The 21,660-nt window shown below is 37.4% G+C and overlaps 1 protein-coding gene across 1 annotated transcript in view; it reads left to right on the plus strand.

Annotated features, from left to right (window-relative positions):
- The window catches only part of eIF3f1 (eukaryotic translation initiation factor 3 subunit f1), a 42,759-nt gene that overhangs the window by 10,467 nt on the left and 10,632 nt on the right, over positions 1–21,660 (plus strand). The window contains exons 4-5 of the mRNA XM_067155825.2: positions 2,768–2,859; positions 11,054–11,307. Coding sequence (XP_067011926.1) covers positions 2,768–2,859; positions 11,054–11,307 — 346 coding nt within the window. The remainder of the gene's footprint in view (positions 1–2,767; positions 2,860–11,053; positions 11,308–21,660) is intronic.

Consider the following 21,660-nt stretch of genomic DNA (forward strand, 5'->3'; position numbering starts at 1 on the left):
CGCTAAATGAATGATACTAAGTACTGCATAGTACAGTACACCGAAACTGAACATAGGTAGGGGATAGGAGGGGGTTAGGGATTAAGGGGAGTATTTTAAGGTGGGTCAGGGGGTTGTGTTGTGGTAAAGGCAAGTAGCGCGGGAAGGTGTTGTGTATAACATGGAAGATCGATCGCCTACTTGTCAACTTGAAACTTTTGAAAACTAAGATATGTTCAGTTTCAGTTCTTACTTCCTCTTGTACATCATGGCAAGGCTAAATAAAGGTGAACTTCATAGTATTAGGTTACTTATCTTACCATTTTTCACTGTTTTTTATTTCTTATTTTTTAAGTTTTCTTTTCCTTAGATATCATAAAATCCATATCAATACTGATAGGTTCATATCCTACAACATATTCTAGGAGTTTTTATATATACCACTACCCACCTTTTGAAGTACCAAAAACAAAAATCATATAATTTGTTACCTAGCAACAAGTTTATTATTATTATTATTATTATTAAGGAATAAGTACGCACACTGTGCATTACATAAAACTATTTACGAAATTGTGTTATCGACGACAACCTCTTAGAACACACAAGAGCGTGATATCTATCACATGTCTTTTTACATAATTTACAAATGCACTGTGGTGTGCGCACATGGAACACCTCTGTTTCACAAATCCTATGGTGAAAACCGTGCACCGCAAAACGGGTCACTGTGTGTCTCATTTCGTAGACAGCGCCCTTCCATTCTTTTGACGTCATGGCCGTTGTGGAGTAGAAATCAATTGGGATCTCCTTCTTTTTTGCTAGTAGTTCTTGTAGTACCTCGCTGTACTGTCTTGTGGACGGTAGTTGGTGATCCAGTCAAAGTTCTTCGATAAAGAAAGGTTCTCCTGCTAGTTCATATGTCAACCTCGATGGTGTGTATTTCGATTGGCAAAGCAGTTTCTTTAAAAATATAGCTTTCACTTTCTCTAAGTCTCTCAGATTATTTTTGCTTAAATTATCCCATATTATATCCAAACCATACGTTGCGATAGGTGTAATTTTCGCTTTAAAGAGTCTCATTGTCGATTGCAGAGACATGTCCCTGAGATGACTAATGTCATTCATTGATCTGACAGCACATACAACCTTATCTTTCACATGACGTGTGAATATTTTCCCTTGCGTCTGAAGAGTAATTCCTAGGTATTTGAAGTGACAGGTTTGAATCAATGGTTCATCCCTGAGATAAAAAATGTCATCCTTGGCTGTTCTTCTGCCCTTTCTAAAGATCATTGTCATTTATTCCTTGCATAACAACAATTGTGAATTATGCTGCATCCTCTTTTAACCTCAAGATATACAGCAAGAGTGCTCACGAACCTAAGATATCTACAAAAATTATCTTCACTGGAAAGTGCTACATGAACTTCAGTTATTAATTCTTCAGGAAAAGTGTCATAAGTGTTACAATTACCCTTTAATGTTTTTTGTGTGTTGACTTCTTGCCATTTTTGTATCAGCTGATGATGACCTGGATATATGTCGAAACCGGTCCCATAACATATTAAACATGTTGCAACATTAATTTGTGCAACAATTTATTGTATTGAATAGGTGGAATATCTTTCTCTTTCTAGCATTGTAAAGACATTATTGACGACAATCAATGGGTGAGAGTATCAGAAATTGCAGAACAAGTCTGAATCAGTTATGGGAGCTGTCAAGCAATGATCACAAACGACCTACAGTTCCGTAAAGTGTGTTCCAGATGGATCTCTCGCCATTTGACCAAAAGTCTGAAGTTGAGATTTTTGGAGGTCTGTCATAGGCTTACAGCAAGGTTTGCGAAAGAAGGTGATGCATTTTTGAGTCGGATCGTCACCTGCGATGAAACATGGGTCCGCCACTACACTCCCGAATCCAAACAAGCCAGTAAGGAGTGGTGGAGGAAAGGGGAGGCAGCACCAGTGAATGCCAAGACTCTACTGTCAGCTGACAAGGTTCTTGCAACATTTTTTTTTTTTATCGGCGAGGCATTTTGCTGATAGATTTTTTGTGTGAGCGACGCACAATCATTGCTGCTTACTACTGGAGCTGTTGAACAAGGCGAGGGTTGCATATCGCCGCAAAAGATGAGACCAACCGATTCGGGAGGTACTCCTCCTCCCCGACAATGCGCAGTCGCATACTGCAGTTCTGTCTTCAAGCTACAGGAAATGCACTGGACTACACTTGATCATCCTCCTTACAGCTCAGACTTATTGCCCTGTGATTTCCATTTGTTCGGGCCACTTAAAGAAGCTCTAGGAGGTCAACGAAAAAGATAAAAGTGTGGAAGACTTCATGCGCAACTGGCTGGTGACACGGCCCTGTTCTTTTTATGATGAGGGCATCAAAAAGCTGCCCATATGCTGGGACAAATGCATTTCCAAAGCAGGAAACTATGTGGAAAAATAAATTCTAATTGCCTTGTGTTTTTCAATAAATGAATGTAAATAAAAAATAAAAACCCATTTATATTTGATTGCTCCTCATATAAGGAAAGTGTGTTTATAAAAATGTCTTTTTCCATTTCAGCAAGTACTGATGTATGAGTGATATCTTTGGCAGTCTGTGTTGAAGACCTGTCTTAACTGTGTATGGTTTTGTTGCTGTGAGAGTCAAAGAAAAGCCAGAGATGTCAGTTGGATTGTCTTTGTTAACTTGGGTATGGTCTTGTTTCTATGAATCTGGCATCTTTGTTGCCACTGCATACTTTAATATGTTTTGTTTTGGTATGTTTCAGTGTCCCTATTGGAGTTCCTGGAGGAAATTCAGGATGTATGTTCACACCAATTAATGTGGAAGTTGTGTGCTATGAACCTGAAGTTGTTGGTGGTAAGCATCCTTATATGGATAGTAATAACGACAACAACAATATGGTCTCAGCTACCATGTGCAGGCATTTTAATTTGATGTCTGGTTGACTGCTTATAAATTTTGATGTTTCAGTTTACCCCAGGCCTACTGAAACCGAATCTCTCTTGGCTTCTATGGCTGAGTTTTAATGAATTTTGTTAGGTGAACACCAAATGTGTTACCAGAGATCTTTTACATGCCGACATCAGAATTCACAAATTTGACCTTTTTTGGGCCTTATATTGGTCCGTATTGTCTAAGCTAATTGAAATAAGTACACCAGACCTATCAACAACGTGGTGTATTTGCAGTGGAACCTCGATATCTCATATCACCTTGGGAGCTAAATTTCATTTCGAATTATCGAAATTTCGAGATATAGAGAAAACCGTTTTTGAGCATGTGTAGTACATAATTGAATCGTACATAGGCCTATTTACAGGCTTATACTGAATACATTATTTTTTAACAGTATTTAAAAATATACAAACAAACTCTGTTTTATGGCATCACTTTAATTATAACCCTTATTGTAGTAACTTTTTTTAGAAGACAGGATACCGTACATACAGCAGTGAAACAAGAAACATACCTCGGTTAATACCTTTGTAAAAAAATCTGTTAGTCTCTTCTACTTGTTACTGTTAACCTTTCCTCCCTTCACGTTGAAACTTCTCATCAATGCCATGCAGCCGTGATTTGTAAATGGAGCTTGTCATCCGTGACTTCGGGGGTTGCTTTCGTACGTGCCTGGTAATTAATTCACATTACATGTGATAAATATCATTCTTGATCCGTATTGATGATACTTGAATGGAATAATATCAATAAATTAAAAAAAAATTTTTTCATTTTTTTTTTCGCTCCCTCCAACGGCATCTCACCGTTACAACACGCGCAGCAGCACACTTCCCCCTCTCTCTTCCGCCAATAGCAACTCCCCTCCAAGCACTACAAACAAGCCCATAGCCACACCTTCGCAAAAAGTTCCACCTCCAACTCAAACATACTGTTACAACACTCGCAGTAAGAAGCAGACAGTTGACAATAACGTTCAGTTAATAACGTAACAAACTACCCTCTCTTAGTCTAATGATTCAACTGTAACACTTCTGTATCGACTCGAATGTCAATCATCCACACATTCTTAAGAACATTGCAGTATTTGCAACAAATTGAGATGGTCCATAAAGGCCCTATTTAAACATCGTTATTCAACTTCGTATTTTTATTTTTATTGAACTGAACCATATCACCATATGCCATTGACTTTCGATTTATCTCTAGTCAACAAGTATTGACGGTCACATGACCGTATTTCACTATTATTTTATGCTACATTTTTATTAAATACAACCATCATTGTCATTTTCGTTGTAACCGCTGGTCGGCCAACATAATTTTTAGCAATCCTGTCACTCGTTTATGACAAACTGTTGCTTTGTTCTTTCTTTTTAATTATAATAGAAACCTTCTAATGTCATATCACCATTACTTTCACCAATTGTAATTTTACTGACTCATTGTAATATCTTTATAACCAACTTAACTTTAATTATTTTACTATATGTTAATTGTAATTTTAGTCTCTCCAAGGTTTTTAATTTTATTTCATGTATATATAAATCAGATGCCTGTTTTTATTTTTAAGTTAAGATAATGGCTGATGATGCCTGAATTCAAGGCGAAACATGTACCATTTTAGTTAATATGCCAAAGTAAACCAACTAAAGTATGACATTTTGTATTGATTAGGTGGTAAATTCTATAAATTAACTTATTGATATTATTCCATTCAATTAATTCACACCCGAGAAACAGCGAGGCATTGCCGATTTTCCGATTGTTAGAAGTTTAAGTTTTTCAGTTCCCGTCATATCTCCCAGCGTCACTAACCTTTTCTTTACTTGTTAACTGTTCCTCACAAACCACAAATGCCGTATTGAACAGTTAATGTTGCACAAAATTCGAGTTACAGAGTATCTTTTGCTTCAAGGGAGGAATGCTTCGAGGAATCGCGTAACCAAATTTTGAGTAATACAGAAATGAATTGCCCCAGAAGAGTGTGACAGGCTTCGGCAGCTGGCACAATTCCTATCCTCGCCGCTAGATGGGGGTTCCATTCATTCCATTCCTGACCTGGTCAAATGACGGGAAACAGGCTGTAGATTTTCATAGAGAAATACACATTAAGAATAAGACAAACGGCCAGGAAATTTAAGTAATGGAGGTTCGAGATAATGAGGTTCGACTGTACTTCCATGCCGACATCGTACGACATTGAGTGTCAAATTAAATTTTTTCCACCCCTCGAAAATCTGACTATCTCTGCTAGGTTTAAACCCACTAACTTGGGTTCATTAGGCCATCACTCTACCACTGGTCCACAGAGGGAACTGCTTGCATGAATGAATTGATACATAATTGCAAATATGGGAACCTCTGTTTTGTTCAATCTTAATTCAGTATTTATGTACATTTAGCATAAAGTTCGGTAGAAATTCAGTATTATTCCCCTGCAGCGCGTACTACACTGGGCACGGAGAGTGAGCTCACTTGTTTTTTAGCGGCTACGTCACTTGCTTGGACACTGCCACCATCTTTTCAAGTAAATCCTGGAAGAGATTGGTTTATGCACATCCTATCTAGTGACAAACCATTGGTCTAGATGTCAAAGCTGCTTAACAAAGAGTCACTAAAAGGTAGTGTGGCTGCTGTTTCATGACAGACCATCATCATCATCATCATCATTTCCCAACTCCAGTTTCCCGGGTATGGTGTACGAGCGCTCACCATCTCCTTCTGTCTTCATACATCTTCTGATCCAGTACATCCTCCCATTTGAATCCTCTCTCCTCCATATCTGATCTTACAGTCTCTATCCAACGTTTTCTTGGTCTTCCTGTGGTCTTCCTACGAAATTAAGGACAAAATATTTTCTGGCAGGTCTTTCCCTGTTCATTCTCATTATGTGCCCATACCACTGAAGTCTGGTCTAAATAATAATAATAATAATAATAATAATAATAATAATAATAATAATAATAATAATAATAATAATTTTCTTTCAGGCTAGCAACCCGTCGGAAGGACATTTGATTGCTTTCAAGTCTTGCAAAAAGTAAAGTGCAAGACCGTAACGGGTCACATGGCCCAATACTTGGAAGGATGATGATGATGATGATGATGATAATGATAATAATAATAATAATAATAATAATAATAATAATAATAATAATAATAATGCCAGCCATAAGTATTGCTTATGGTTTTTTATTGTTTCATAGTTTCATATATCTGTGTTGAATACCAGCAGTGACGCCATGCTGAACTTGTATCAGTAGTTTAACCTTTTGATCAGTGAGTTTTGGTGACACTCACAGGCCACCAAGAGTGAGTTTCTTCTTGACAATTTTCATTTCTTAATTTTATGTTATTTTGATAAATTTACATAATTTACATAATTTACACTTATATATATAACTGATACCTTCAATTTAAATGAAATCAGTGGCATAGATAATATTTTTCTAAAAATAATGAAAGGAATAGTAAAATTGACAAAAATATTATTAGGTCTACTCTCTATGTGATCAAGTTTGTAAACTTTACAAAACACTGACTTGATTTTATAACAGTTTCACTTATCAAAATATCTTCAGGGTATGGTACTGACCCAGGCACTCGAGTTTTTCATCGTGTTCAATGTCCATATCCTTTCCATTATACGCAGTAAACTCAAGGATAAACCAAGTTTCACAGTCGCAAAATATAAACACCTTTCTACCAAACCTGTGTCGCTTTTATGGAATATACTGTTTCCATTTTAGGCGACCTTTCCAAGCGACTAGAATCTCATCAATACAGATATTCTGGAAGGGATAGATTATAGATCGGAATTTCTCTCTGAAATAGTTTATTATAGATCTAATTTTGTAAAGTCTCTCATCTGGGGTTGTAGATTGTAATCAGAAAAGTGAAGCAGCCTTAGAAGGAGGGAGAAATTGTCGAGAGAGGTCACTTTACCGAACATCAGAGTTTTGAACAATTTATTTTTTGACCAACTTCGACTTTTCCTTTACGTCCGCATTTTCCGTAACAAATAAGCAGTAGGCCTACTTGTTCATTTCTGACACTATCAAGTTCACAATATTACTATCAACAACTTCTTTGAAAATCGACACTTCACGTCTTGAATTATTGTCATTATCATTCAAATGAAGATTATCACTAACGCCTGAATTTGATGGATCAAAATGAGCAGAAAACGTAGCAAGAAACCTGCCTACAGAACTCCACTTTCTTTCTTCGCCGCTCTCAATTGCGACATCTGGTTATGTCCCATTGGGAGATGGAGTGGCAGGCCATTCCACTTCCCAATAAGCTGAGAGCCATAAAAGGAACAACGAAGGTATGGAAGACTTCCCTTCGGGCTTCGCGGAGGGAAGCCGTGGTATTATGTCGCCTTCAGATCGGCCATGGTATCGTGACTCACATCTTTTGAAAGGAGAACCTCCTCCGGTGTGTACCTGCGGTGACCATCTTACCGTGGTACACATCCTTACGGAGTGTACGGACCTGGTCGATCTTTGACGTAGTCTTAACCTCCCGAGTACCATCTCCCTTATCCTGCGTGATGACGAGCAGTCAGCAGACCTCGTCGTCCGCTTTATGAGGGATAGTGGTCTGTTTTATCGTGTGTAATGTTGTGTATTTTGCTAGTGTATTTGTGTCAATTGCGCTTTTATCCTATTGACTTGATTTTAGTTTGTGTTGCGCATTTTAATGTGTTATTTTAACGTCTAACGTAAATTATGTATATACATTTGTACTACCAGGCAATGCCTTATTCCTTTGTCTCCTATATTTTTTCTTATTTTCTTCCAAAATAAGGCATTGCGAATTAGATCCACTGATTGTTTTAATCTCATACTCTTTTTTCATCACCATTATTTTAATTCAATAGTCAGTGGATATGTTTTAAAATTTTAACTGTCACATATCATGTCGTCCATCTTGTTTCATTAGGGGCCGATGACCTTCGATGTTAGGCCCCTTTAAACAACAAGCATCATCATCTTCTTTCTTCGTTTTGAACAGCTGACAGGTTAGCCTTCTTTGCGACAGCGGAGCGCTGCACTTCGTCCTCAATTTCCATGTTGTCGTCTTTCTAGGAATAACCAATTTCCCTCTCATTGGACAAAATACAATCACTGTCACTATCATAAATATCTATTTCATCGTTGGACTCCTCGTTAGTCAAAACATTACTTATATCTTCCGGAGCAAGCTTGCATCCTTGATTCGATCCCGCCATTACCACGTGTATTTGTATCAGAGGGTTTTTGTTTCTAAGGAAACCAGAAATGAGGGAAAAGACAAATATTGTGTGTTGTCAAGTAATATTCATGCAATGCACTTGCTGGAAACAGTAATAGAAAACAATCCCCGGGTGTTGTAATTTGTAGCATAATCGCGTAAGAAGTTAGGTTACGTACTACGGATGCTGCGCCAGAACTTAGTCACAGAACATACGAGATGTTGTGATAAAATACGGAATAAAGTTCGCTGAACAAGTCAAACACCCCCCAACTTTGTTCTAAAAACTCCCCAGTACGATGTCAGGAAATAATTTCAAACATTCAACATCAAACGTGAATAGACAGCGGTACTGTTCAGGAGCAAACTTCGAGAACGTAAATAGACGGCAGTACTCTCGTGAGCCACGCGCAACACTGCCGCAAATAGACAGCAGTACTGCTCAATGATATTTTACTATGAAAGTAAAATTATTTCTTAGCAGGGTCCTGGGCAGTGATGATAATGGTATGTAACCTCCGGAGAGGGTGGAGGTCTTTTGAGTTGCCTTATACAGTAGGCAACCTGCGTGTCTGTGAGGATGGGGCCCTATTTATGATGAATTCTGATGCTGAAGACTGTACACATACATTCATCCCCCGAGGCATCAAAATTAACCAGTGAAGGTTGAAATGTTAAAATCTCCAACCTGGCTAGGAATCGAACGCAGGTCCCCTAGGACCAGAGGCCAGCACACCAATCATATAACCATGGAGCTTGGACCTCTGGGCAGTGGCAGTGAATACTTTTCTCTCTCTCTCCTATAATTCATACGAGATAAGATTTATAAGATTCTGCATCCTAAATTATATTTTACCCGTTGGGGAGGAGGCAGTTCTAAACTTCTGCCCATTACTGCATTTTGCACTCAATTGTACTCTTTTAGCACCCTGGTAATCCCTTTTCTTAGGAGAGACAAAATCAAGAGTTGTGTGATCAACTTTTATGTTCTGTGATATTGCATAGTTTTTGTTCTTCCAAAATTGTATTGCATAATAATGAAAATATTTTGTTTAATTATTGAAACCTGATAAAAGCATATATGCTTAAAAAGTTGACTGGCCTTTTCATGAATCTCATAATCCAACCACAGTTCACTCCCAAATTTTTATGACTGATTTCCTTTCTTAATTATCAGCTTGCTTACTTTAAAGTGTATCTCCTGTGAAAGACAATTATCATCTATGTACAAACGTAACACACATTCTAACAATTCATCCTCCAATGCAGGAAACTTTCTGCTGTTGGGTACTCGGAGCAGTTGCTGAACTCATTGGTGTTTTGTATTGCAAATTTCTGTTTACACCAATATCACACATTGTCCAGTGAAAACTTTCTTCCTACTGCTTGATAGATAAAAGTGTTAAGAATAATGGAGAATATCTACCCTTCTCTTGATGAGCTTGAGTAAAAAGGTGACCTGCAACATTGGAGTTAGTGATGGATGACTCGCCATCTCATTAATGCCTCGTTTTTCGCAGGCCGTTGGAGTTTACTCAGAAACCAGATTTAAATCTTCTGACCCATGAATTTAGAAGCTTTTCTTTGCACTATGTAATGTAGAGACGACTCAAGGACCATCTCAACTAGTGACATCAGATATTTGCAATTTCTGCACATGACTGTTTCAAATAGTCATTCATGCAAGGTGCAACACCAAGCACCTTTCAAGGAATACATTCAAAAGTATTGATTGGAGGGGTTTGATTATTTCTGTTGAATGAGTACCTCTTGGCTGTGCTTGTCTGAAGATAAAAGGAAAGATCTATACTCTATATTTAAAAATAAAAGTTGATGTATAGCTGTGTATTTAGTTAGGTATAAACTGAATGAATGGGCTATGAAGTTTGGTTTCCGTAGCTGTGAGTATGTATTTGGGACACGATGGGTTTGAATCCTACTATTGGCAGCCTGTCTGTTATTTCCCATTTTCACACCAGGAATATGCTGGATCTGTACCTTAAGTAGGGGCACAGTTGCTGCCTTTCGATTCCTAGTCCTTTCTCATCCTTGCTTAGCCAGAAACCTCCATTGCCTTAGTGGAACATTAAACCGGTAGTAATTTTTGATTCCTAGCCCTTTCTCAGCCTTGCTTCGTCGAAAACCTTCAATGTCTCTGTGGGACATTACACCGGTAGCAATCCTAATATATATTACCATTAATCCTCCAGTGCAGGCAACTTTCAGCTCTTTGGTCCTCTGCATGCTTGTCCCAACTTCTTGATGTTTTGTACTGCAAGTTTGTTTCCATCATTATCCTACATTGAAGATCTCCGAATCCTCAGTTCTTGCTAGATTGCCATGTATTTCTATGTGGTTACTTGAACTTTAAATCTGGCATTGTAACTAGAAACTGGAACGTCTTAAGTGAAATGTTATTCATGGTATTAATTGTGAAAAGTATTAAAAAGAAAATGTAATATAGGCTGTAGATATGAGTATTTTCCCATGTTTTTCTTGTTTAATTAATGCAATTTTTTTTTTCAGAATATAGGAAAAAGACTTTTACATTGGATTGTAGGAAAATGTGAACATTTAATTAGGCCTTGTTTAATATTTGGTCTTTAGCTAATGATTTGGCTGTTGATCAGTGATATCTGATTGTGTAAATGATGGTATGACATACGAAGAAAGCATTGCAGAAAATAATTATTCAGGGATCAAAATTGCTGTTTCATCAGTTGATGTTTGGACTGTGTGTGTTAAATATTTTAAAACTCTCATCTTCTTTTATTTGATATTTTTCTGTGATTGGTAAATGCTTTATTTTCTATTGTGTGCTGTTCTGTATTCCTAAAGATTTGACATTTTTCAGTTCAGCTGTGTCAGAAGACTATGGGTAGCAGCTCCAAAAAGGTGGTCGAGCCCATGATGGACCTGTCGCAGGTTGCCGAGGCATCACAGAAACTGACAAGTCTGCTGGACCAGGTGCTGGCATATGTTGAAGACGTGCTGGCCAACCGCACACTGCCAGACAATGCCGTGGGTCGAGCACTGTTAGATATGGTAAACAGCGTCCCCAAGATGACACCAGACGACTTTGAGAACATGTTCAACTCTAATGTTAAGGTATTGATAAAGTCATTATAATTAGAAAAAAAGTGCTTTCATAAATATTCTGGTAAGAAAGCTTAAAGTGTGATTGTGTGTATGAAACAGATTGAGTGCAGTAGCTTGCCATGTAAGCAAGCATGGATAGAGTACAGATAAAAGAAACATGTGGGCCAAATATTTTTGGCTGCAGTCTTTGTCAGTGAAGGATAGAAAAAGACTGGTAGTGATGATGATGATGATGATGATGATTATTATTATTATTGTTGTTGTTGTTGTTGTTGTTGTTGTACCGGGAGGTACACCTTTACACCGCACATTTAAATCTTGCGCCCAAAAGAACTCCTCTACTGGAGGAACCGTGAACTTGAAACTAGACCTACTTAAACCTTTCCTCAGAAGATGTCACTACAGAAATCTGATGAAATTTTGTTATTTTGAAGTTTCCTGAACCACGGCCGACTGGATCGCTCACTGCGCTCCTTATACCGGCCTTGACAATCGCTTGTGAAGCCCAGCATAAAGCTGTAATTGGAAAGTTTCACCGTAATGCCGCTGGAGCGCTGGCCTACTACCCACTGACAGGAAGCTGTATAATTGCAAATTGCCACATTTCCAGTTTTATTTATATGGTTTTGCTGTCGTAAATGTTGGCAATGTGTTCGCAATGAGATGCTTGTTGGCTTGATATTGAGATCTGATAGTTATGCGCTAGTGAGTTTATTTTTTATTGTGTTATTTTTTTAAATTGTGTTTACAAATCTTGGAATTTGTTACATTCTTGTGCACCTTTTCGTACTTCGAGCAGAAATTTTATGGAAACAAGTACAAAGTGATTTCTCGCTGTAACTTCGTCCTGAACAAGGATTTTAATTTATGCACTAATTCGTTTTTTAATGGTGTGGTGATTTACTTTTCTTTAACTGGTTCAGGAAACATTCGAATATATATTGCTGTGTGCCTTTTTGTATTCCGAACAGGAAAAAAAGAGCAAAGGGACACTATCATTTCACGAATTCTCTGTAGACCAGGACAAAACTACGGAGTGGCTAAAAGCAGGTAGCACTCTCATCTTAGTTTTCCGTTTCTATTTCGGGTATTTACCTTCGTTCTTTCTATTCTTACTCTGTTTACCCCTCCAGGGTTGGCTTTTCTCTCGGACTCCCACCTCTACCACCTCAAGGGTAGTGTCCTGGAGCGTGAGACCGCGGGTCGGGAATACAACTGGGTAGGATGACCAGTACCTCGCCCAGGCGGCCGCAACTTCTATGCTGAACAGGGACGTTGTGTCCGGGAGGGGAAGATTGGAAGGCATAGACAAGGAAGAGGGAAGGAAGCAGCCGTGGCCTTAAGTTAGTTACCATCCCGGCATTTGCTTGGAGAAGTGGGAAACTATGGAAAACTACTTCGAGGATGTCTGAGGTGGGAATCGATACCTCTCCTCTACACAGTTGACCTCCCAAGGCTGAGTGGACCCCATTCCAGCCATCGTACCACTTTTGAAATTTCGTGGCAGGGCCAAAAATCGAACCCGGGCCTCCGGGAATGGCAGCTAATCACGCTAATCAGGTATTTTTACTCTTGAATTTTCTTTCATAGAACAATCCTTTAGGCGGTGTCGTATTTGCCATATGAGAACAACACAACACATTTTTATCCAAGATAATCTGAACTTTAACATTTAAACATTGACAAGTAAGAATCACTACTGCTGTGACGGGAAGGCCAATGTATGAAGTGTTGTTACCAGAGCAATGGGGCCGATGACCTATATGTTAGGCCCCTTTAGACAACAAACATCATCATCATCGAGCAGAGAACAGTTTGCAATTTATTTACTCAAAATACTTTTCTCTTGCTGAATTTTTATTTATATTCTTCTTCTTCTTCACTTTTTTTCGCTATTTGTTTAACGTCGCACCGACACAGATAGGTCTTATGACGCCGGTGGAATAGGAAAGGGCTAGCAGTGGGAAGGAACCGGCCGTGGCCTTAATGAAGGTACAGTCTGTTGTGAAAATGGGAAACCATGGAAAACCATCTCCAGGGCTGCCGGCAGTGGGGTTCGAACCCACTATCTCACGGATGCAAGCTCACAGCTCAAAGCTGCATGCCACGCGGCCAACTTGTTCCACCCTACTGCATTTCAAGTAAAAATTGTCTGAATTTAGCACGGCCAACTTGCTCGGTATTTAATATTCTAGTGAAAGGTATGAATGAAATGTAATCTGAAACTATACATATTGAAATTAAAATTTAAACATGTTTGCGTCAAAATATTTATGTTATGCATACAACGAATATGGAAAAAGTAAGGCTTTTATGTTTTGTCCAGTCTCCTTCCTGAGAGCAGCGCTTGAAAAATTTTAAAACTCTAATTGAACAATGACTCTCAATCTCACTATCAACATCAGAAGACAAAAGTATTGTGGTAAGTTCTGCTATGTATCTAACTGCCATGATAATAAAAACGATTACTATTACTCCTCACAGTTAAAGAACGTCAGTTGCACTACTCCATCCTCCGCAGTTTCATTTCACGACGTTATTTTGACACATATCAATGAAAGTAGCCTTTAGGGTTAAAATCATTTTAACAATATTAGTCAATGTAACATACTTTTTTAATCCCTAAATTAAGATACATCGGCAATCTGAGTCAATATCAGAACGTCAGCTGGACTAAGTCATCTCGCCGCAGTTTCATTTCACGACATCATTTTGGCAAATATCAACGAAAGTAACCTTTAGGATTAATCATTTTAACAGTATTAAAATATGTAACATTCTCCATAACTCTAAATTACGATAAATCGGCAATCAAAGTTAATATATTTTCCATAAAGAAGTATGCATTTATACTGCAAATAGGTCGGCCGCCAGCGCCACGTGTCAAGCTGTGAAACTACTCCGATTACAGTATGTGGACCCGATTGTCAAGGCCGGTAAGGAGCTAGCTAGAGCGACGCATCAAGTCGGCCGTGCCTGAACTGACTGTATTTCTACTTGTTTTGTTTGCCCTTCATCAAGAAGTTTGGACATTCTTCCATAGATGTCACTACAAAAAACTATGACCATGCACCCTGGTGCGAAGTGAATGAACTTTTTATTTAAAGAAGTTTTTATTCATAAGTTTTTTTAACTAATTGATGTTCCTTTATTTTTGGGTTGGCAATATTTATCTTTTCTTTCCGCCAGTTTTGAATTTAGCCAATCATGAATTTCTGTAATTAATTTTCACAGACGGTTAAGGCGCTGGCCTTCTAACCCCAACTTGGCAGGTTCGATCCTGGCTCAGCCTCGTGTCGGTAGATTTACTGGCACGTAAAAGAACTCCTGCGGGACTAAATTCCGACACGTAACAGTAGTTAGTGGGACGTAAATCAAATAACATTATTATTATTAATTAATTTTCAACCTATCACAACCTTCTTCTTCGATTTGGAGTGTAACCTTTCAAATTGACCAATAAATTGAGAGGGTGTGGCTGGTTTATGCGTGAAAGGTCTCGAACCTTCCCCGAGGGGTTATAGACTGCGTATTTTCTCCTCTCTTGGCCATTGGATCGTCATTTAAGTTTGTGTGTCAAGCAGGAGGCGGGAGGCGCTTCTTTCATCAGGCAGCAGTACTCCGACAAGGTAATGGCCATATAACATCTTTATTTCTTGCTGGCTCCACAGTTTAACCCGAGGGAAAGGTTTGAAACTTTAACTATGTAACCAAGTTCTCCAAAATGTAAATCTCCTTTCGGCTCATGTAAAAATTTCATAAATCGTTAACTGTAAACCGGGGATAGAGAGTGATATACCCTCTCGAGCTCCCCTTCATCTTGGTTTGAAGTGCTACATTTGTTTCTGCAATGTATTAAACTTATCTCCATTCGTGCTACCTCAGTAGTTTGGGATTAGCCCCTGTTTCGTTGGCCAAGTGCCGTATAGGTCTTTAAATTTTTTTCTTGAGCTCAATCTTCGACTCCATTCAAGTTGTACTCGGGCCGTTTATTTAACCTGTTCTTTTTTCACTAAGGCCCCGTAGGTTGGATACTAGATACCTGTGTGTAATAAGATTTCGATTTGTAAACAGTGCCTTGTAAGGCCAGTGATTATTGGATCTTCATGTTTTGTTGCCTTAAGTAGGCTTGGAAAACAGAGAGCACGTTTGCTCTTTTTCAAGTGTTGTAAAGTGCCTCTGGGAGGCTTGACATTGTAAATTATGGAGCAAGTGCTCCATGTATTGGGGGATTTTTGCCCTTTGAATAAATTTGTGCTCCTCGTAAATTTGAGCTGGGAACTCAAAAATTGTAAAACTAGGGGCTTGTAGCCCAAGAGAGTTAAAGTTCTGATATCTCGGATTTTCCTAAGTCTTGTTTCTAAATTGCTATGTCATTGTAATCTCACCAAGTGAAAAGTTGTTAAATTTGTTGTTTTTCAAAAATATAACAGTTAAGTTTTTAAATTCTTTTCTTGACATTGTAGTTAGACCCATTCATCCCAGCACGTTCTTTCACCTCTGCGTTCCACGGGTAACCTGGTAACAATTATTATTATTATTATTATTATTATTATTATTATTATTAATGAAAATGTGCACTATGTGCAAAATACAAAAACTATATTACATTACTCTAGTCCTAGTTTTGTTGTTGATATTTGTCTTTTACTCCAGAAATTTGCATAATATCTTTCACAGTGTTCATTGCACAATTCACGCACACAAATTTCATTAATTTGATGAAATCTATTTTGGCAGAACGTGTGATGAAAACCATGTGTTGCATATAGTGTTATTACTAGGGCCCGGATTCATATGCACTAAAAACTCCAAAAATATGCGCGCACATAATGCACTAAAAATGTTGAAAATATGCACTAAAAGTAAAATAAATACACTTACCAAACGCATTATTTAATTTTAACTCGGTGTTAAATTGATAAACAAGTTTCATTCCTTGCAAAATGATGCATGGCAGTTGGTTGTTAACAGTTTTTCATTGTTTTCAGGTAATAATAATAATAACTTAAATGTTTCCACCTTTTCAATACAATATATTCACAAAATTACAAAATTATACGGTACTAGTTTCGACCCATCTAGGGGTCATCATCAGCCGTATTGGAGCAAAGATCATTTGTGGCGAAATCCTAAGACAATATTATTTTAAAGAAAAACAAGTGAAATGAGATGTTATGGTAATAGTTAATAATACAAGGAATATACATAATAAGAGGTTTTTAACAAAGAATAAAGTATAAATGGGGTGTTGTAAAAATTATAATCATGGAAATCAGTAAGTTCTTGTATTGAAATGAAATGAAGGGATCCGTATAGGGGTGCACTGCGAGTTCAGTCAATCAGTCACTACTGATCTGCATTTAGGGCAGTCGTCCAGCTGGCAGATTCCTTATCTGTCGTTTTCCTAGCCTTTTCTTAAATTATTGCAAAGAAATTGGAAACTTATTGAACATCTCCCTTGGTAAGTTATTCAAATCCCTAACTCCCCTTCCTATAAACGAATATTTGCCCCAATTTTGTCCTCTTGAATTCCAACTTTATCTTCATATTGGGGTCTTTCCTACTTTTAAAGACGCCACTCAAACTTATTCGTCTACTGATGTCATTCCACGCCATCTCTCCACTGACAGCTCGGAACGTACCACATATTGCAAGTGACTAATCTCATGTTTTAATCCGTATTGAAATCTGTTGATATACAGTAATAAAGTTTTATTATGAATCCACCTGTTCAACACATTATAATGTTGTCACATTTAAAATATCTTCATTAGTTAAAAAGTTATACCAGATCTCGTTGCCAAGAAAATCCTCAAATTTAGCTCCTAAGATTGATTTTCACGTCTTTCTAAGATTTCACACATGATATATATATTTTTTATTTAATTTAATATTTTAGTACTCTTTCTTCCACAATTTTAATATATCTTCCTATTAAGGACATGTAATTAAGGCATGTATACAAAGATTTTGTATTTTATGATATTCTAATAGAGTAAGTTTTAGGTTTGTCAAAAATGTTCTAATAGTTCTTAAGTCATTATTTACGTATATAACAATTATTCGAGATTCAGATTTGGCTGATGATGCTCTGTAAGGGAGCGAAACATGTCTCATATATAACTTTTTAACTAATGAAGATATTTTAAATGTGACAACATTATAATGTATTGAACAGGTGGATTCATAATAAAACTTTATTATTGTATATATGTACCACCTAGTTGACCAGCTCGTCTCCTTTCTCCCAAGTGTTCCCGGCCCAAACTTTGCAACATTTTTGTAATGCTACTCTTTTGTTGGAAATCACCCAGAACAAATCGAGCTGCTTTTCTTTGGATTTTTTCCAGTTCTAGGCCCCTTAATCGCCTGCGGAAGTGACGAATAATGCACTTGTATGAAACTGATATCTATATATACAGTTTCAGATGATTCAAATGCACACTGTGCTTCACGAACACACGCTATCGTCAACACTTTAACTAACTTACATCCTACCGTGCTCGATAGCTGCTTTGAACTAACTTACATCCTACCGAGTTCGATAGCTGCAGTCGCTTAAGTGCGGCCAGTATCCAGTATTACATGTAATAAATATCATTTTTGATCCATGTTGATGATATTTGATTAGAATAATAACAGTAAGTTATTTATTAAATTGACCACCTAATCAATACAATAAGTCATTGTCTTGGATGATTTACATTGATCTATTAACTAAAAATAGTACATGTTTCGCCTAGTATGAAGGCATCATCAGCCATTTGTCTTAACCTCGGAATAAAAATAAGCACTTGAATAACATATAATAAGATGAAATTCATTTTAAAAAGTCTTGAAGAGACTTAAACAAAAATTAACATTAAAAATAAGTGTTGGTTTAAATTTTTTTTTTTTTTTAAATGTGAAGAATTACAAAGGTGAAAGTATTAAAATTATTGACATTAAAAGGTTGCTATTACAAGTAAAATGGACATAGCAGCAGACTGTTATGAAGAAGTAGTAAGATTGCTATAAAATTAAGTTGACTGATTGGCAGTTACAATTAGGCTCTGACGAGAATGATGATCAGTCATATTTATTTAAAATGTAATATTGAGAAAATAATGTTGAAAGTTGGTCAAGAGATCACTATAATCCTTTCTAGGAGACAAAAGACGAAAGTCATAGGCATATGGTAATAATGTAGAACACATTGATGAGAAGATAAAAAGTTGTAGATTAAAGTTTGAACCATGCTTGTCGCATGTTTCTTTAATTGACACTTCATTATGCAGATGGCTTCCTTCAGCCTCGTCTTTCTATGCTTACCTGTGTACGACTAAGGACGTCCAGTAGGGAGCAGCACACACTATGTTTAAACTGAGAGGTCGTTCGTTTTGCTAGAACAATAACTTTTACTCTTTGAAGCTCATCTTCTGTGTATATGTGTGGCGGATATTAACAATGGCTGCTGCTGTGTTTGGTGTGGCATTTTTATGCCTTAGATATTCATTTAACGTTTTGAAGGTTGGACCTTTCACGCTAATTGCCTCTTAATTTTGCCATTGATAATCACAGGTACGTGGTAGTTCTGTTCAGTATTTGATTTTGGTGACGATTCATTCCCAACTGTTACGGTGGATTGGCACACATCTTTCTGCTCCGTCGTATGATGTGTTTCGAATGAATGTGTTTGTAATCTCTGGATGAGAGTCAGGCAAGTTAGACCGCGAAACCGCATTAATTACCGGTACACTAGTTCAAAATCTTGATAGGTACTTATATTCAATTTTACAGGAGTATCTTCGTCAGTTTCCCGTGAAAACTTCTTTCAGTTCAGTAAGTTTGATTAGCCAAACTCTTTGAAAAATCTAATAACACCAAGCCAAACGACAGTCGACCACAAGTAGTTTTTAATTCTGTCATCTAATAAAATGAAGTACATTAGATACAAAAGCGCCCAATATGATGGCGAAATCCTTTTTCTTAAACTTTCGTTGTAATTTGGTCTCCAGTATACTGTTCGTAGTCAGTTTCTGGAAATCTCGTACCGCGTAAATTAGGCCTACGTCGACTTTTAAAGGTTATGTTGAACTCGAAAATATGGTTTCGAATGTATCTGTTCTCAAAATTCTCGAATGCATTATATTCAACCAAATACAGTAGAGGATTCAATGTATTTGTATTCAGTTCTGCCTGTCACTAAACCAATCAAATTGGAAAGAGAAAAAAAAAATGTCATCAAAACTTCAGAAATTACGGTTATTCGTGACCTTGAGGTCATCTGGAAAGCGCGCTCGCTGCACGTCGGTATGAGTTGGAAATGATACAAACCATTTAAATGTAACGTACGCAAATAAAACGACTGAGGTTTTTGGCATTTTGAAACGAAAACGTGAAATTCCCAGGCTTACATTAGGACCAAAACAGTAATAGGCAATCCCAAAACATCCCATGGCTTTCCTAATGTAAGGTGCAACATTTGTTCTGGTCTCACTAATATAATCATGTACAATAATATCCGGTCCTAAATTTGTTGTAAGAGGGAGCAGTTTCAATTCCTGCCCGAAAGCCCAGATACTCTACAGTGCCCTGAAAAGAGTGCCGAAAACCTGTTCAGCAGTACGATCGAAAAAAAAAGTAAAAAAAAACATCTAACCCTGGATATAATTTGGACGTTTTATAAGCGCGAACATTTGATAAAACTTGTTCCGTCTTCAAGCAGAGCTGTCGAAATGTGCCATCTCCTTACAATTTGTTGTGGCCACTCTCTGCTTTGATTTCCGAGATTCTCTAAACAATACCACCCGAATGCGATGCTAAGAGGGTCCCTTATGCAAGTTCACCGCCGATCGCTTTTCCATTAAAGTACTTGCTCTAATTATCGCAATGACGGGACGTTAACGTCAAGATGCAAAGTATGCATAGCCATGCTTTCGTGAGGTAGAGTTTATTAAAAAACGATTGATCGAGGATTTAGCGTTGATGGGACTGAAATTTCTGGGCGGTTGATCCGGGAAATCGTTTCTTCGAGGAACGGTTAATGCGGGATTTTTACAACGTGATTTAATTACGATGCTCGCGGGACCATGTAATTTGAACGCCTATTCCGGAAAACTCAGTTTCCGGGAACGGATAATCGAGGTTCCACTGTAATTGTGTGAAAAGATTTTTTTAAAATTTTAGCGGAGATCGTGTATACTTACCATTTGACGAGGTGAAGGTAGCTTGTACGTTATGAATTATTGACAATTGTAGACTTCTTACTACGAGTGTTGTAGCTGTAGGTTTGTGTTGGAGGGCGAACTGTTTGCGGAGGCGTGATTATTGGCTTGTTCGTAGTACTTGGAGGGGAGCTGCTATTGGTAGGAGAGGAGGAGGAGGAGAGTGTATTACTGCGCGTATTGTATTGGTGAGGAGCCATTGGAGGGAGCGATATTAGAGTGGGTGTGGCTATGGGTTTATTGGTTGCATTTGAATTAGAGGTACTAGCTTTGAGGAAAAGGGAGGGGAGTGTATTAGCTGTAGAGGAGGTGGGAATGCTTATTAATTTGAGGTTAAAAATTTTTAAGAATATATTGGGAGGGTAATTGAATTTTGTAATAGAATTAAAATCTGTTCATATAAGGGGCTTTTTTTAATCAATAATGTCATTTAGGTTCTTATCTTTATTGAAATGTTGGTCGAGGAAAATGAATAAATTTTCATATTCTGTCATAAGTTTACTTTTATCGACTCTTTTGAGAATATGAAGGTCTTGTTCTGTTGTAGTGAATTTATGTCCTGTGTCCCTCATGTGGTTGGCCATTGCGGAGAATTTATTGTGTCTTTGAGCATTGTAATGTTCGGCGTATCTGGTGGAAAACGTGCGGCCAGTTTAGCCAACATAAGAAAAATGACATGTAGAGCATTTCAATCTATATATTCCTGATCCAGAGTAACTATTGTCTGTGATGTTAATGGAGTTATGATTAAAGAATAAATTGGAATTAGAGTTTTTTGTTGTGTAGGCTATTTTTACATCGTGCTTCATTAATGGATTGGTTATCGGATAAATCTTATGGTTAGTGAATGTGAATTTAGCGTATTTTGGTTTGACGGGTTTCAATGGAGTTAAATTTGTAGCTGGTTTTAATTTGGTTTTATTGATGATTTTGTCAATTACATCTATGTTAAATCCGTTGAATTTAGCTATTTCCTTAATGAACAGTAATTCTTTCTTTAAATTAGTAGAGGACATTGGAATTTTTGATGCTCTATATATAAGACTGTGATAAGTGGCTTTTTTATGTGAGTTGGGATGTAATGAATCATTTTTTATGGTTGTTGGAGAAAAGGTGGGTTTTTTGTATATTTGGAAGTCAAACTTGTTTGATA

This window comes from Anabrus simplex, chromosome 11 (genome assembly GCF_040414725.1).
Source record: "Anabrus simplex isolate iqAnaSimp1 chromosome 11, ASM4041472v1, whole genome shotgun sequence".
NCBI classification, from domain to species: domain Eukaryota; kingdom Metazoa; phylum Arthropoda; class Insecta; order Orthoptera; family Tettigoniidae; genus Anabrus; species Anabrus simplex.